At 34.9% G+C, this 17,774-nt stretch overlaps 1 protein-coding gene across 1 annotated transcript; it reads right to left on the bottom strand.

Annotated features, from left to right (window-relative positions):
* Positions 1 to 5,199: 5,199 nt before the first annotated feature.
* On the bottom strand, positions 5,200 to 8,926 carry ATXN7L3B (ataxin 7 like 3B). Its single transcript, XM_081061266.1, has one exon. It carries the CDS (start codon positions 8,602 to 8,604, stop codon positions 8,311 to 8,313), a length of 294 nt encoding a protein of 97 aa, XP_080917392.1. The 5' UTR covers positions 8,605 to 8,926; the 3' UTR covers positions 5,200 to 8,310.
* Between the last annotated feature and the right edge of the window lie 8,848 nt (positions 8,927 to 17,774).

Genomic DNA, 17,774 nt, shown 5'->3' with positions numbered 1-17,774 from the left:
GGCAGCTTCACTTCCTCTGAAACATCTTTATCTCTTTTGTCACAACCAGTTTCTTCATTTTTGTTGATAATTTCACCTTCATTAAGTTCCTCTGGCTGCGTATCTTGTGTCTCTAGAATGCTGGCCGTCACCATTCCCAAGGTTAGCCATCCTGTAATCACATCCAATTGCAATACTTTTCTCTTTGCTGCACTTTTACCTTTCAATTATCTACTCAAAAAAATAAATAGCATGTGGGTTTATTAATGGGAGTCAAGGAAGCAACACAAATGCACACTGCTGTCTGAATGAGTAACCAAAATGACTAATAACACACAGACTGTGCTTCATGCTGATTCTTTTCTTCTTTTTCCAGTTTAATTGAAGTTTTGCCTATACATTGAGTTTTAAATTGTATTTTCATACATTTTCTTATTTTCATTCTATTATTTTCATTTGCATAACTGCATCATCATTCTCTCCTTTTCCTTATTCACATTTCAAATTCCAAATTCCATCTATTAAAGATTTAATTTATAGCCATTATATTCTCCATCTAATAATTCTATTTACAAGAATACTAATTCTGTAACTCCTTTCTTGTATTAATAAATAGAATTATTAGATGCAGAATATGATGTAAGAGTAATCTTTAAAGAAGTAAATGTTTACTTTATTGCAAGCTTGCATTTTCTGAGAATGTTGATGGACCCATATTTTGTCAGGCAGCTAAAAAGTATATCATCTTGGACACATTATATAATTTTTAGGTAGAGGTTTCTCTGACAAGCAGAGTAACTACGTGAAAGAAGTGTATGGGTACAGATTCCCAAAGGAAATGATAACGATGTTATTATTTTAATTCCTTCACCTCGGGCCATGATAGAGACTTTCTCATCTGTTCTCATTGTAGTCAGGAAGGTCTTTGTCTGCCTGTCCCCTTTTTCACTAAAGATGTAGAGATTATTTCGGGTAGCTTATATTTACATAGAGTGAAACAGTTTCCATTTGTGATGATCAAGGCTTAATCTCCCATTCCCATCTGAAAGTTCCTGGTATGTATGTTCCACAGTGCAATCCCATGTTCTGTTTTCATTTGTATAGCTGGTGATTATTGTGTGCATTTGGAAGGAAAAGCTGGGTATTCCCCTTCTTTCTTAGAAGGACAGCAAGGCACTTAGTAGTATCTTTGTTGCTATTTCGTATGTGTGCTCAAAAAATACAGGAATACTTCAGAAATTAGCATGTCATCCTTACACAGAGGCCATGCTAATCTTCTCAGTACTATTCCAATTTTAGTATATGTGCTGCTTAAGAGAGCACTCTGTTTCTATTTACATTCAGATGTTTTGCATCAAGAAATAATTTTCCAATATCTAGAATGCCATACACATGAAAGTTGAAATCTAGTTCAATATTTTTGGCATACAGTACTTTTCATTACATGTGCATATATCCCTAAACAATATATAGCATTGGTTTGCATATTAAGCTTCAAATGAAAGGTAGCAAATTATAAGAATATATGTTTTACTAAATGTTTTATTTCTGTAGCCCTGGTTATTTTTACTTCTGTATAGTGACTAGATATATATTTCCATGGGCATTTATATCACTTTGAAATTTCTATTACAGGTAATGCTACAAGAGGTGGAAATATTAGGGCATTGGTTATGCTTATCAACGATATTTCCAAATTGCTGTCTAAAATCGTTTATCAACTTACAGTCCACCAGCAACGTACAAGCTCTAATTGCTCCATACACCTGTTAGAGTTGCTATCATCACTCTATTATTTTTTTAACAATACTGAGTGGTATAAATTGGCATTTCATTTGTTTTTTGGCTTGCATTTCTCTGAACCTAAGTGAACTTTTCACATCGTTTTTTTCCTCAGATTTCTATAAATGAGCTGTTCTTTTACTTTGTCCATTTATCAATTGTATAATTCATCTGTTGATAATCTTTTTAGTTGTAAGAACTGCAACGCTTCTACATACTAGTATAATGTGGGATTTGTTGTTTCTAGTATGAAAATGCACAAAAATTTTTACTTTTAGTATAGTCCAATACATTGAACTTTGTCCAGTATGTTGGACTTTTCTTTGTTTGCTTTTATTTACTTAAGACATTTCTCTTGCCTATAAACATCTTATTTTCCTATAAAGGTTTGATGTTTTAGTTTCCCACAGTAAGTCTTAAATCCATATGGGAATTAATTTTTGTGTCTGAGATAGTTATATTATTTATGGATAATCTATTCCAGAATAATGTATTGGTTTATAATCCACTGACTGTAACAATTTATTAATAATTATACATCACGATAACTTAAATGTGCTTCTCCCCCAAATTCTGAACTCTATTCTATTCCACTGTTCCTGCATCAACTCCACAATATGTAAGATACATTCATCAAAAAGATCTTGTCTAACCTTGTACCTATATTTCACATAAATCTTAAAATTAGCTTGTCAAGTTTCATGAAAATGTCTATTTGGATTTTTATCAAAATTACTTCCAATTCATCTATTTGGAGTGATGATATTGAGCTTCCTATCCATAAATATCCTATCACTCTCCATTTATTTGGGTTTTCTCTAACATACCAGAAAATATTTTTTATCATTTCCTCCATAAGAATCTTACACCATTATATTAATTCATAAGACCATTATAATTTTTGTTGCATTACATTATAAATGTAACATTGAAAAATTTTTATTCTGATTTTGAACATTGATCTGATATCCAGCAACTTTATTGCATTCTATCATTACTTCCAGTGGTCTGTTCATAGATTCTATACAATTATCCATTTCGATAACATCTCAGAATATGAAAATATGAAAACTGTTTCTTCCATTCCTGATTTTAAAGGGAATGCTTCCAAGTATTGACCATTAAGCACAGCAAGTTGTACATTTTTGATACATACTTTATGGAAGTTCTTTAGCCCTTGTTTCTATATGAATAACTTTTTTAAACTGATTGATATTGAATTTTACAAATTATTTTTGTTTCTATTGCGGACTTCACATAGTTTTACCCTGATGATGATATGATTTTCTGAGTCAAAATCTTACTTTCCTGGGATTAACCTGGCTTGTTGATGTTTGATATTTCAAAAAACTTGGTTTGCTAACATCTTCACTTTTTCAAAAAAACTTTATTACATTTAGGCTATAATGATTTTCTTCTGTACTGTCTGAAACAAAATTCTAAATGTCTAGTGTTTTTATGTGTATATTGGGGTGGAGATGATTTGGCTTCTCTGTTTTAGATGTATTCATTTATTAAGTAAAAATTCCTTTGGGTCACTTTTGATGAAGTATATTTTTTATTTCCCAGTTTTTGTTTTCAAACTTATTGCCTTCAAGTTTTCATTAGTATCACATCATTCTACTTTAACCAGTTTGTCTTTATTAGTCCTTTATTATTAAAATTTCTATAGTTTTAACAGATTACTGGCCTAATACCTGCATTCTACTTTTGTTTCTGTATTTTCATTTTTGAACTGTGTGCAAGTCACTGTTGCTGAACGTATTTTCTCAACTCTAAAATGAATATTCCAGGGGTGCCAAAAAATGTATACAAGTGGACACTGGTCAACGTTGCTCAAGCAGTAGTTCGTTGCATTCAGAAGTGTCTGGGCACTGACGGTAACCACTGTGAGCACTCTTATAAATTGCAGAAGTCAAACGTGACTTGTATTCATCTTTTGTTATCGGTATGTATTAGTACAACTTAAAGTTTTCCTTACATGTGTATACATTTTTTTGGCACCCTCTGTAGTATTTCCTTTTCAGCTCACTTATATCCACCGAGGCTCAAGTAATATACGATTGAATGTTTTCAAAAGAAAAAACAAATCCAAGGATTTATAAGTTTACCTACAGTATCTTTTTGAACATGTGCATCGCTTGTAACAAATGTTTTCCTCCAAAGCATCATGAAAATCTTTTGGAACATAAATGAAAATCAGAACTGGGTCTTCCACAGCAGAGTAAAACTTCCAAAGTCTGATGATAAAAGTTATCTCCAGCTGATTTGAGAAGTTCACTAACCATGACAATGATTTTAAGGACTAGTGTGAAAAGATGTTTAATAAAGTATAAATGTTGGTTTTTTAGTACATTAATATTTCATTTCATAATACACTTTTAAAAAATTAAACACTTTAAAATACCTCAGATAGGTCCTAAAGAAGGCAATGTTACTAATTACTGTGGGCAAAGAAAGCTCTTCCTGAATTCTTAACTGCTTGGGCACTAATTTTCCATCTTTATCTTTGTCAACATCAAGTACCCATTTATTAAGTTCCTGATCTCCTGCTACATGGTGAAGTTAAAATGTAGTATCTAGGGAGTTAAATATAGGAAGTTAAAAGGTATGCAATTTTTTTTTCTTTTTAAACATCAAGTTCATCAGTTAGAAAATATGAAAAAGAATAATCTTAAAAATCCTACTGTTAAGTGATTTAGTAAAGTACTGAGGTCTTGCAAATATCTCATTTCATAAAACTAACTAGGTTAGCACTAAATATATTAATTCAAATCTAAACATAGAAAAGAAGATCCAAAAGTATTTTTTGTGGCTGCATTTGAATGTTAGGTGACTCAATACCATGCTGCACGTCTATAAGGTTCCTTGCGATAATTTTTCCTCTGGCCCAATTTCTGTAATTTTTATTCATGTAAACATTATTTCCAATTTTGGACTGTTTCTTTACTGAACTGCAACCTTCAGCAAACAAATTATCAGTACTAAGGAGCAATATACACAATTGGGGTAAGTACTCCACCTCTCGATTCGGAATTAGAATGAAAAATCTCAATTATTTTAAAAATAAAGTAAAAGACAAAGAATTGGGGTAAAATAAAATTATAAAGCACTAGGAAAATATTACCCTTAGAAAGGCCAACTCATTCTTTGCTATGAACCATTTGCCTTTATAAAGCAAGGACATTAGTTTTAAATGATGGTAAAATGTATATATTGATACCTTGAGTTCCATTCAAATTGAACTTTTTGTGACAGGCTTGGATTACATTTATTTTACCACCTCTTACCTCATATGGAAAAAGGCAGACTGTATATAGTTCGTTTCTTTTACTAGATATTGCAGAAAGCTAAATTTGCAGAACTAGATGGAGAAACAAAGTTGGGCAGAATTACTTCATTTTGACAAAACTGCCATTCAGGAGTAAATGACTAAGGTCAACAGCAAGTCAATATTTATTTTACTATGTCAATACCTGAAAAACATGTACAATTTTAAAAGATTAACATACAGAGTCCAAATAAAGTTTATTTTGTTTATTATTACTGTTTACCAATGGGGAGATGCAATTTATTTACACAGCAGCCACAGAGGCAAGGGGAATACACAGTTAGCAATCTGTATAGGATAGACTACTTATGCAAAAATAAGAATCTCCAAAATAAAGGACAGGGGTGAGTTTCACTACACTTCCCCAAAGATCCCAGCATGCGATACTGGGCATGCGGTGGCAAGAACTAATACATGGAAGAATAAGCCACAAACCACAGAAAATTTGTAAAGAATCCCTTTTCCCCCATACACACACACACACACATACACACACACACACGCACACACATTCAGATACATAATAGAATTACAGGGTGATAAATACACTTAATTGAGGAGGGAAGGGTAAGAATTCTGCTGTTAGAGGGAAGATAGGTAGGGAAAGGGAGAATTCCTAACCAACTATATGGTAGGGAGCATTCTCTCCCCCAAAATTAGTTTGTCCCCCGCCCACTCACACCCATCCAGGGTTGGGGGCTACTGCTCTAACAGTGGGGGGCAAAAAACAAAAACCAAGAGGGAGGCAATATGAACCAACCATTTATGCAAAACTACTTCCCACTTCTTCCTCCTCTACTAGGAGAAAAGGCCAGAAGGGAAATGGTGATTATCACAATCTGAGCTCCCTCTCTGAAGAAGAGTGGACCATGGCCTTCCCTTCAGTCTGTTTCCCAGACATTATTTGAAAGCGGGCCAGTGTCTCACTTAGACCCTTCTTTTCCCTCTGCATCCCCTTTGAATGAGATGCCTACAAAAAATCAAGTCCAGATAACTCAAAATTGTCTTAGTTCTTGCCAAGGTTTGACTTTTTCAAGTTACCACAATTCTTTAGGACCAATCTATAGGCCCCAAAACCGACCAGGGCAACTCTAGGGGGAGAATGCAATAATAGACAGTCTTGAGGCCCTATTACTATGGTTTCCTGCATCTTCTAGAGTATGTAACCCCAATTAGTCCAGAGTCCAAATAGTTCCTTCTGGGATAAGGAACGATACATGCACAGTCACGGTTAGAGAAAACGGATCAGGACCCACTCCATCCATGTGCCTCTCTTAGACTTCACTGCTCTTCTGCTTAGGTCCTAAGAAGCAATATCCAAGCGCAGGTGGGAAGATACAACTCCTCATGAAGTAAGACACAGCAGGAAGGCATACCAGCAAGGCAGTCCTATAGGAGAAGGGCTTGGGTATCACACTGCCTTTCACAAACAATTCCATTTTTTTTGCCATGCTAATCCCAACAGAGGGAGCCATAAGATTCTTCTCTGAGTCTTTCACATCTTTCACAGAAACAAGGCGGGGGTGAGGGGGACTTAAAAGAAACCAAGGAAAAGGAAACTGGACAGACTTCAGAAGCAGGAGCATCAAGAGATGAACTGAAACTGGTCAATGTGAAAGGTGGCAGGCAGCACCTGGAGTCATGAGATGCACCAACAGGCAGTGGAGCAGGAAACAGGAGGAATATGGAGCCAAGCCAGACAGATGAGGCTGGGCTCCTTACTGGGGCACATAATGAGGTAAGAAAACATTTCAAATAAAGCAGCACCGTTCCCACTCACCTTGGGGCTCCACCCTTCTACATTTCATAAACCCTCATCAGGGAGTAAAGTGGAAGTAGTTTTGATATGTGGCTCACACTTCCCATCCTCCCCTATCCCATTTCCTATAGCCAGGGGACTTCTGGGGGCCCTTCCCTGGCTTTCAGCAACAAAAGGACAGCTCCTGTAGTCAAGAAGGTCCAAAGAGGACCAAGCAGAAAGGGCTGCCCATTGTGAGGGGCAGAGAAAGTGGAGACAGTTTAGAGGTTCATCATAGCAGAGCTCTGTGACTGCACAATCCAATGAACAGAGGCATTCAACAGGATACCACACAGTTAGATGTGAGACAACCCAGTTCTGCTCCTTGGTTCCCAGCACTAACCCATTCACATTATTGAGGGCAGCTGGAAGAGGGCCGCTCTGGCCTCAGCTTTCAAACTGCAGCCTTCTGCACAGCCATGATGCTCCTCTATAGTTCAGTCTTGCCCCTGGCATAATGACCAAGTCAGACCCAGGGACTGGCTATGTAACTAGTAACTCAGAATTGGAAGATCACTGCCCCACCAAATTGTCCACAAAACATATCCAGATATGAATCCTGCAATTTGAGAGATCGTGCATAGTTGCAGAGGCCCCTGCTACCTCTCCAAAGGACTATAACTAAAGCCTGCTTGGATAACCAAATTGTCCATTTGCTAAGCCTATGACACCGGGTGGGTGCCAGGAAGAGGGCTCCGTTCAGCAAAAGGCTAGCCTTTGTCTCCATGTCCGTTGAAGTCATTGTAAATGGTGGATCTTTGGAAAACTGCTGGCTTTGACCTTTTCTTCTTGTTGGAACTAAGACCATAGAGCTTCTCCTACCAGATTCAGCTGGGGACTCTTTTTCTTGGTTTTCCCAAACTGGAATAGTTAATAGCCAGATCTCACACCTGACTTTCACTTGTCTTGGAGAAACCCAAATCAGAGGCTTAGAGACGAGAGGAGCAGTCCCATGAGTCTCAAAGATAAAGACCTGACCATCAGTTATGTCCAAAGTGACAGTTATCCAGGAAGCCCATGACATCAGGCGGACAGAAAGGCTGGGGAATCAAAGGATCTTGTGTCGTGGGCACACAGCTGCTCACCTGTGCACTGGGGACAGACAGTACAGGGATCTTGTGCCCTTCCTGGTGTGTATAGAGACCCACCTGCGTTGCATGGTGCACAGGATACACAGCGCCTCCTGCCCAGGTTGTCAAAGCTGATCCCGGGTAACACACTTATAAAAGGATCCAAATTCTTAAATCTCCACTTTGAGTATTTGAAGGCTAAGATCTTCAATGGGATTTGGAACTTTTGTCTGATTTTCTTTTTTTCTTTTTTTTCTTTTTTTTTTCCTATTTAGCTACCTAATTTCTCCAGACCACAGGACCGGTCTATGTTACTGTCCTGGTCACCCTCAGCCTCTCTCACGTTGCAGCTACTGGAATTCGGGAGGCGAGCGTTGCAGCTGCTGTTCAGGCCCATTCCCTGATTCTCCAGGAAGGGAGCAAAGCGGAAGGCGGCGCGCTCCTTTATCTTCCACTGGCTGAATGCCAAACTCCTTCACACTACCAGTGTCTGCGAACTCCAGGTAGAAGTAGCCACACTTGACTGCCCGGTGCACCTCAAAGCAGAAGCCCAAACAAGAATCCTCTATTAGGTCTACGTATATCTCCTGAGCGATGGCCTCTAGCTTGTTAGTATCCAGGTTAGCCAACGAAATTTCCTCCATTTTAATCTGTAAACGACTGGTGGAGAGGGCGCTCGTATTACTCACAGCAGCACTGGCAGCAACACGTCTGGCTCCGCGGGCCGCGCCTAGGCCGAGAGGCCTCTCAGGACCGTATCCTCAGGCAGCGCGGGTGGAGGCGTCCGCAGCCGCAGGCGGGGAAGCAGCTGCCAGCGGCGACTGCTCCGGAACGAGTCCTTCCGTTTCTTTTGGCCTCTCCCGGGGTCGGGGACTTTGAGCGCCAGCCGGCCCCAGACTCTACGCCAAACGGTCTCCGCGCCTCACCCAGCAGCCAGGGCCTCTTCCGCTCCCTGCTCTGCGCTTAGCCCCGCCTCCCCGCTTCCGCTCCTCAGCGCGCCTGCGCACTAGCCTTGCGCAGACTCGCGGTGCTTCTATTGCGCAGCTACCTGGGAAGCTTTGGAGTTTAGGACGGTGGGAAGAACTGAAATGTATTTGACTTTCATGATCTCTAATTGTGAAAAGATTGAAAGGATGCTGTTTTATGTTATTTTATTTGTGGATTTAAAGAGTCGCTAATGAACTCAGCCCCCACGCATAACTGATTCCCTCATGAAAAAGGAAGAAATAATAATTACGTGCACATTTGTGATGTAATATGAAATGCAATTTTAGGAACAGTTCTCTAGATATGTTTGAAAATTTGACATATAATTAAGTTGTAATCATTTATTGTACTACGCAGTTGTCATTTAAGTCCACTAGATGGTGCAAGGAAACAAATTACAGTATAGTTTATCTTTTCTGTTTTTTTTTTCAGTGAAAAACTAGGCACTAAAGACATAATTCATATATATTGGTCACATAAACTTAAGACATTTATCATCATATTTATAAGACCATTAAGTCAGTGTGACTATAAATAGATAGCATATCTCTAAAATAATTCAAAGAGAAAAGTATGTATATTTTCTTTTGAAGAGGGTGGAAACCTGAAATATATTAAATATACTGAGATATAAAGAAAGATTTTCCTAAATATTGCAGCATGAATTCTAAGAACTAGAATCACTCTACCTGTGTTTACACCCAAGATGCAACGTTTAACAGTTCTTACTTCCTCATCTGAATAAATCTAGTCCCTAGTTCTTGGTTAAGATTAAATGATATTTTTAAAAAATTCCTCTTGTGACAGTGCCTTACATGTAAGGAAGCATTCAATAAACATCAGCTATTTTAATCATTCTAATTTGGGACTTAAATACATTATAAGAAAAGCACTGTAGTATTTATTTTTTGCTAGTTTTTTTGGTCCCCTCCCCCACTCCACTGTGAAATAGAACAGTGTCTTGTATCTTTATAATTTATCAAAAAATAACTGTAACCAAATAAAGAACATTCTTAAAGAGTACATATTTGTATCTGGATCTTTCCAGACAGATACAAATAAAATGTTTCTAATGTATATGATAATCCGAACACTCCTAAATAATTTTAGGGTTCATTGTTAATATTTCTATATTTTTATGAGGAAAGGGTTAAGTACAAGTTAAACTTGTTTGTGAATAATTAGCCACTACTTGCATCCATCCAACTTTTTTGTATATTTTACCATCTTAATAACCACAAATTGACAGATAGGGAGGATTTTGAAAGCCTAGGTTATTTAAGACTCACGTATGATAAGAATCATTTCTTATCATACAATCACTTGTAAATACAATCACTTCCACTCTCTCTTCTGCTTCTCAAACTCTAATTTACATGTGAATCACTCAGTGATACCTTTGAAATGTAGACTATGACTCAGTGGGTCTGGAGTAAGACCTGGGTTTCTGCATTTCTAACATACTTTGATGCAGCTGGTTCATGGACTATACTTTGAATAGCAAAGGCTTTAGAATGGACAACTGTCTTTCATAGTGATTGGCTCCCATGTATTTATTCTGGCCATATTGTCACGAGAATCGTGCATACTTGATATAGGCAGAATAGGGGATAATTTTTTTCTGCCCCTTTAATACTCCTTGTACTGTGAGAGTTTGAACTCAGATACTCATTTTTTAAACGAAAATGGGTTTTCAATAAAATTGAATTCAAAATACATACAAGCAGAACATCAGATTAATTGAAATTCAAATAATTCGTACCATGATTAGGTTTAGATTTATTGTCAGTATTTTATTATATTTACTCTTAGGAAGGAAACACTATCATGACATCGAAAATTTTTACTGATGCCCATTGTTACCTGTCATCTCTCTTCTACTTGTATCATTTAACTAGAATGCTTTACTTCTTGTTGAAATGTACTGAAATTCTTTATGTTAAATCAATGACATGACACAAAAAGAAGTTAGAAATAACTAACTCCTTAGTTCTTTTGCAGTTAATAGGGTTGAAGGTATTTAAGCCTTTGGTAAAAAAATACAATATTAAAAAGTAGAAGAAACTCTCCATTATTTCAATCATTTTCTCAATACAAAGTGAGTCACAAGGATTAATTTTTCATAAATAACGGATCTTCAAAGAATATGAACATCATACAAGCTTAAAATATTTAGTGCACAAATTAAGGTAAGTAAAAGAAATTACTGTGAATTTTAATTGTCTTTGATTATTCTTTTCCTATTTAATAATATATGCACACTGGGAGAATCTGCACTTTCAAAGACAAACATATTTTAAATTGCTATTTAAAAATTTTTATTAAAGATGAAATTCCATAAAAGATATTTTTGAGTCACATATTTTTTTATGTTCACATAAAATAGAAGAGTGAGGTAGCAGAGTGTGTCAGGAATAGACCTACTCGGTGACCTTGGACAAGAAGATGAATTCATATTTGTAAAAACACAAACATCTGGACTCATGTTTTCTGAATGTGTCTTTTACAACTAAATTTCTATGAGTTGAGGAATCTGAGAACATAGATTTCAAGTTGAGGGTCAAGTAAATTCTTACGTATTGGCCCACAACGTTAAAATGCTGGATCCTAAACTGTGGTAAGAAGGTTTTCTTACCACAAACCTGCTCTACTTCCTAGGGAATCTGAAGCATCTCCACAATTTAGGGTAAAGAGCATTATTCATCCACTGAATACCAGCTGTGTGTTAATTATATTGCCTATCATCTGAAGATGTTACTTGTAGAAGGTCATTTTTAGTTGACATTTTTAATTTATCCAGTGAATTTTGACTCCTGTGAAATCGGTTTTCAATTATAAAATACTCATTAAAACTTCACATGTTTCTCTTTACTTACCCAGGTGTTTTAAGATAAGTGAATAGTAAATCAGAAAGGGTGGAAACATTACCATATTCTCTTATGAACATTACTTTGGTTGGGCCATGCTTTATGTCAGAAGTAAGCTGTGTAGTATTATGCCTTTTTGCCAATAATTTGCCAAAAGAAATATATATATGTGTCATAACGCAACAGTAAACACACGTCCTCCCTTGCATGGCCAGCTTGAGATTTCAAATTCATCCTCTGCTGAAATTCATTTTTCAGGATTTGCATTTAAAAACTGATTATCATGCCTGGCATGAGATTCTGAAATGCCACAGTTTGATATTAGACAAGGGAGTCATGCTAAAATTGCAATGTCTAAAATAAATTTATGATTTTAATCTGCCCTACTAAACTGTGAAATCAAGGTGACTTAGTAAATTTTGGTATTTATGACAACTCTGGCTTATGATATGATCTACTAAGAGACACTGTAATCCTGAGCTAACTATGGTTAGTAAGTACCGTAGTGTACTAATCTAAAATAACAATTTTACTACTTACCATAATGTGGTCTTTAAAAAAATGATATTTTGATATGTCAGTTTTTCAGAACCAGTTTGATTTATGAAAGGGCTTCAGAGGCTCTCTGGAACTAATTCCACATATTTGTATGTACAGACATGTTTGTAAAAATATTTTTAACCATTTGTGACAGCATGGATGGATCTTGAGAGTATAATGCTAAGTGAAATAAGTCAGACAGAAAAAGCAGAGAACCAAATGATTTCACTGATATGTAGTGTATAAACCAAAAACAACAAAAGAATGAGACAAACAAATGAGAAACACAAACTCATAGACACAGACAATAATGTGTCTACCTTACACAGAGGGTAAGGGGGTGGTGGGTGGTAGATGAGAGTAAAGGGGATCAAATACATAGTGATGGAAGGAGAACTGACTCTGGGTGGTGAACACACAATGGGATTTATAGATGATGTAATACAGAATTGTACACCTGAAATCAATGTAACTTTACTAACAATTGTCACCCCAATAAACTTTAAATAAAAAAAAATAAAAATTGTTTATGACACTGCTCTTAAAGGTTATAAGGTATTTCTTAAATAAAAATAGAGTAATTATTGTTGGCCCCTCCCAACATGAGAGAGTCTACATGGTTGTGCAGAAAAGGATAGGATATGTGTTTGCCTTATATGTGGTATACATAAGGATGGGTCCAGAAAAGTATAAACTTGAACACTGAAAATAATTTGTGATTAAGTAATATGGATGTGGTAACTATTAACAGATTTTTAAAAACACTTGTTTTCAAGGAATTTCAAACAGAAGAATTGCAAGAATATTACAATAACTTCTATATACCTACCTTTCACCCAATTTACTCATTTTACCACTTTTACTTTATCTCTCCCTGCAAGGTTTCCTTATTACAAACAAATCTGAACTATTTCTTTTCTTAAATGTAAATTGCAGACATCATTCCCTATCACCCCTACACACTTCAGTCTGTGAGTGCCTAAAGAACAAGGTATTCTCTTATAGCACCACAATACAATGATTGAATTTAGGATTTTGACTAGTTTAGGAATTGACTAATATTATTGTCTAATGTACAATTCATATTCAAATATTGGCAAGTGTCCTATCAATTTCCTTTATAGCGTTTTTCCCCCCCTGGATTCCATCAGGATCTCCATATTACATATATGTGTCATATCTATTTAGTCTCCTGTAATCTGGAACAGTTATAGCAGATAACTAAAAAAATAAATAAATAAAACAGTGACATACACATGTTTAAAAACATTCAATTTTAATTTAATATGGGCTGAATAAAAAGATTTTTGAAGACGTGCATTTTCCTTAATTAAATCTTAATTGTGGTAAAAAAAGTATCTTAGCAGATCAGGACACTGCAGCAATGTTGCTTGAAAATGAAGATGATTCTGAAGAAAACTCATTTTGCAGAGTGAGTTTACAGTGCTGAGTCAGGTTTCCTTTAGACATACCATGTTCTCCCAAAAATAAGACCTAGCCAGATAATCAGCTCTAATGCATCTTTTGGAGCAAAAATGAATATAAGACTTATACTAAAATAAGACCGGGTCTTATAGTAAAATAATATTTATTTTTATTATAGTAAAATAATATTCATGTTTTGCTCCAAAAGACGCATCAGAGCTGATTGCCCCCCTAGGTCTTATTTTCAGGGAAACAGAATAGATGCCTTCTAGAACTTCTGTTACATCAGTTTTTAAATATATTTAATGACGGTAGTATTATTTTTGCGAAGAAGGAGACTTTTTGGAAATAAAATTCTCAAGGTTGATGAGAAGTTTCTATTATGACATATAAACTGTTGCCCGGGCCTGTCCTGATTAGTAAAATATGTCTTTTGGTTGTTAGTACATATCAGAGTAAACCAATGGCAAGGGATGTCTGAACACAGTACTCACTGAGAAAAGTTCATGGCATTTTTTTTTTTTTTTTTTTACTTACGCAGACTAATAGAAAAAGGAGGGAACTAAAATAATATCTTAATTTCTAATAAAGAAATTAGAACCAAAGATGTTAAATACAGAGTTAGGATAAGGTATCTTAATTTTCTTTCTGTTACGCAATTGTGTTTTCAGTATTTACTTTTTCACTGCAAAATCGTCAGTACCGGTAATGACTATTTCCTATAATGCATTTTGTAAAAACACTTTAGAATCAACATTAGTTTGTACTACATCAAAATCTTATTTCCAGTGTAGCATGTACCGGTGGCTGAAGACATAAAGTATTACAGTTTAAGCACTCTTTGCTTATCCACAAAGTGCTAAAAGTCATAAAATGATGCTCACATAATATGCCCTTTAATTTTTTATGCTAGAGCTTCAAAAGAAGCATTTTTCTGATTAACAAACCATGCATTCCACACAAAGATAATAAACTTAACTTAAAAATGTATTTTGAGAGTTTTAAGAATCAAATCTTGACACAAAGGTTTTTACTGCCCCCCAAATAATACCATTTTTAGAACTTTTCCACCAAATTTGTTTGAAATTGTTCAGTGCAAAATTAAGTTTCTTTCTTTTTTCTTCTCTTTTCATAGTTCTTTGCTTTCAAGTTATAAAAAAGTTTTCATGTAATTAATTGAACATACTTTTTTTTTCTAATTTGACTAATGTCCATTAGGTATGTTTTTGTTTGCCTTTTCCCCTCAAGAGCTGTCTCATATTTTCTTAAGTCAAGCTGTTAAACTAGTGGGTGGGATACTTTTACTTCTGTGCTCCACAGACAGGCATCTGGCAATTGCCACCAAGTGAGAATTTAATCTTCTTGCAAAAATCTTGGCAAATGTACAATTAAGAGCAAAGTTAAGAACTAATATGAGGGCATCTCAGAATCTCTCACACACTAATTATAGGGTTTTTATTAATTAAAATAATTGTTTTTCTTTTTTTTTTTCGACTTAACCTCACTTCCTTCATTTATCTGAAAGTGCTCTTTGATTTTCAGTTCTCAAAGGAATTCTACAACTTGATTTGTCTCCCCTCTCAGAGATAGTTAGTTGACTTCTGGCCTCACATTTTTTACATACCGTAAACAATCATTTTTAGTTATCTTACCCTAACTTTACCAATCCTCACTCTTTATTAAAATCAACATCAATTTTTGTCACTCATTTTCTTAGCCAGCTCCCACTGCTATTAAAATTTTATTTTAGTCAACTGTTGGTAACATAACCCTCAAACATTTTTCTCTCCCTTTCTGACTTGTGTGTTTCTCACTTGCTTCAGGTGCTGAAGCCTTGTATTTTATGAAAAAGTACAAACATAGATGAGTGTACTCCACTGGCATTTAGCACATGCCATGTACTCAGGACATCCTTAATACTTAATATACCATAGGATCCACTGCACCAAGTTTTCAAACTGAATTTCATTTTTTAATATTTCAAACTAAATGATATTGCATAAGTTATGTTATTTCTTAGGACTCCCCCTAAATCAAAGTGAAAATATAGTTCTTTTTAAACAGGATATAGCTCATTCTATCTTATACATCCATTGGACATATTTCTAAATCTACGTTACATTATAAGATCTAGGTGATCTTAATTTTTTGTATATCTTGAAACATTTTTCTATTTTTATCATTATACGAAGTGTTTCATCAATCATCAATTATTCCACATTATATTTTGAACTACAAAAGTAATAAAAAAACAGGAGAATGATGGAATCACCTAGATTTACAGAGGTATGTGGACTATAAACCAAACTGATGTCACTGCCTGTTTTTGTAATAACATTGTATTAGAACAGAATCGTATTTATTTATGTATTGTCTATGGCTGCTTTGCTTCAGTGGCAGAGTAGTTTGAGTAGTTTCAATTGAGACCATAGGGCTTATTAGCCTAAAATATTTACTGTATGTCCCTTTAAGAAAAAATGGTTCTTTAAGAAGGATAAAATAATAGTGAAAAATTTATTATCTCTGCTTTTCTTATATTCTGTTACCCAAAATACTGCATCATCTTTCAAGAAAGTATAAAGAAGCCTGGATAGACTCTCTGTATAGTCTGTTTTTAGCTTTTATAACACAATTCAGAATTTTTCATTTTCTGCCATTAATGTCCCAGGAAAAACATTGACAGAGGAAGATAATTTATAATCATTAGTTTAATCAAAAGATAAATTCAAAGAGACATATAACAGTACTCTCATGATGATGGTCAAATGGATCATGGATGTGAAGTGGATTATGTAAGCAGAATCTCAGATAATGAGTTTTCAGATGACAATATCTAGATGGATTTTCTAAATCAATAAGTGAATGATATATTTCCAAGAACAAAGGGAAATATGGTAATTATATCTAGTTAGTCATTAAATAGGAAATATTACATTGGGCAATGTTTTGCAGTAAGAACCCGGGCTATTCGATTTTGCTAAAAAGAAGAGTGACATATTTTTCATATTTTAGTATTTTTGTGTGGCAAAATTTACTTGTTATAAAAAAGGTTTGTAATGTTTAAATTTATTTTAAATTTTCTAATATAGCTGTTTTCCATTATCTCTTTATCCTTACTTCTGCAAATTATTTGTTAAATGATAAAATTATTTTTAAAAGTGTACACTGTACCCAGATGGCAAATGATGGTGACATTTTTTTGATAGATTGAGAGTTAAATATTAATGATAAGAAAGAAAGAAGAAACAAATAGAAGGAATAAATTTACGAAGGTAGATTTAGTGGTTTTAATTCATAGTTTAAAAATTAGTATAATATTTCTGTATTATATTATTTTATTTCTGTTATTTGTTTTTCTCTGGGAGGTAGCCTGTCTGAATCCCCCACAAAATCTCAAACATTCACATATTAATTGGATTTTATAAATAGCTTTAAAAAAATACAAATGGCATGTGCCCTTGAAACAATTCTGTGCAATGAAATTCTCTTCCTGTCAAGCATACATGCTCTTCCTATTCTTCTCTAGATCAGACATGTGGTTCCTAGAGTTATTTTGTTTTGCAATTTTTCCTTTGTGTGCCTACCTTTTACCTTTATTTTTAATTGAAGCTGATGTTTCTGAAGATACATTTCAATGTGCTTACCTCTGGTTCTTGATAATTTTTCCTTGGACGTTTTAAGAAAATAACAAGGGAGTTTTTTTTGTTTTTGTATTTGTTTTTGTTTTTTTAGCATCAAAATACATGCTCCCATAAATCCTAGACACATAAACAAGGCACAATATAGAACACAAAAACAAAACAAAACCAAAAGACTTCTCAATATCAATTTGAGCTAAGAGAAAAATAAATATTTTTAAAACTTCTCTTCTTAGACTTGAAATAATAAAGTCAGTCTTTAGGCACTATACAATTTGACATTTGGTGATTTCGGGGAAATAAGTATAGTTAATGGTTTCAGGCTTAAATTAGGTAGTTTGCAAACTGACAAAAAAT

Source organism: Rhinolophus hipposideros (assembly GCF_964194185.1).
Source record: "Rhinolophus hipposideros genome assembly, chromosome: 9".
Classification (NCBI taxonomy): domain Eukaryota; kingdom Metazoa; phylum Chordata; class Mammalia; order Chiroptera; family Rhinolophidae; genus Rhinolophus; species Rhinolophus hipposideros.
This window is presented reverse-complemented; position numbering and strand designations above follow the sequence as displayed.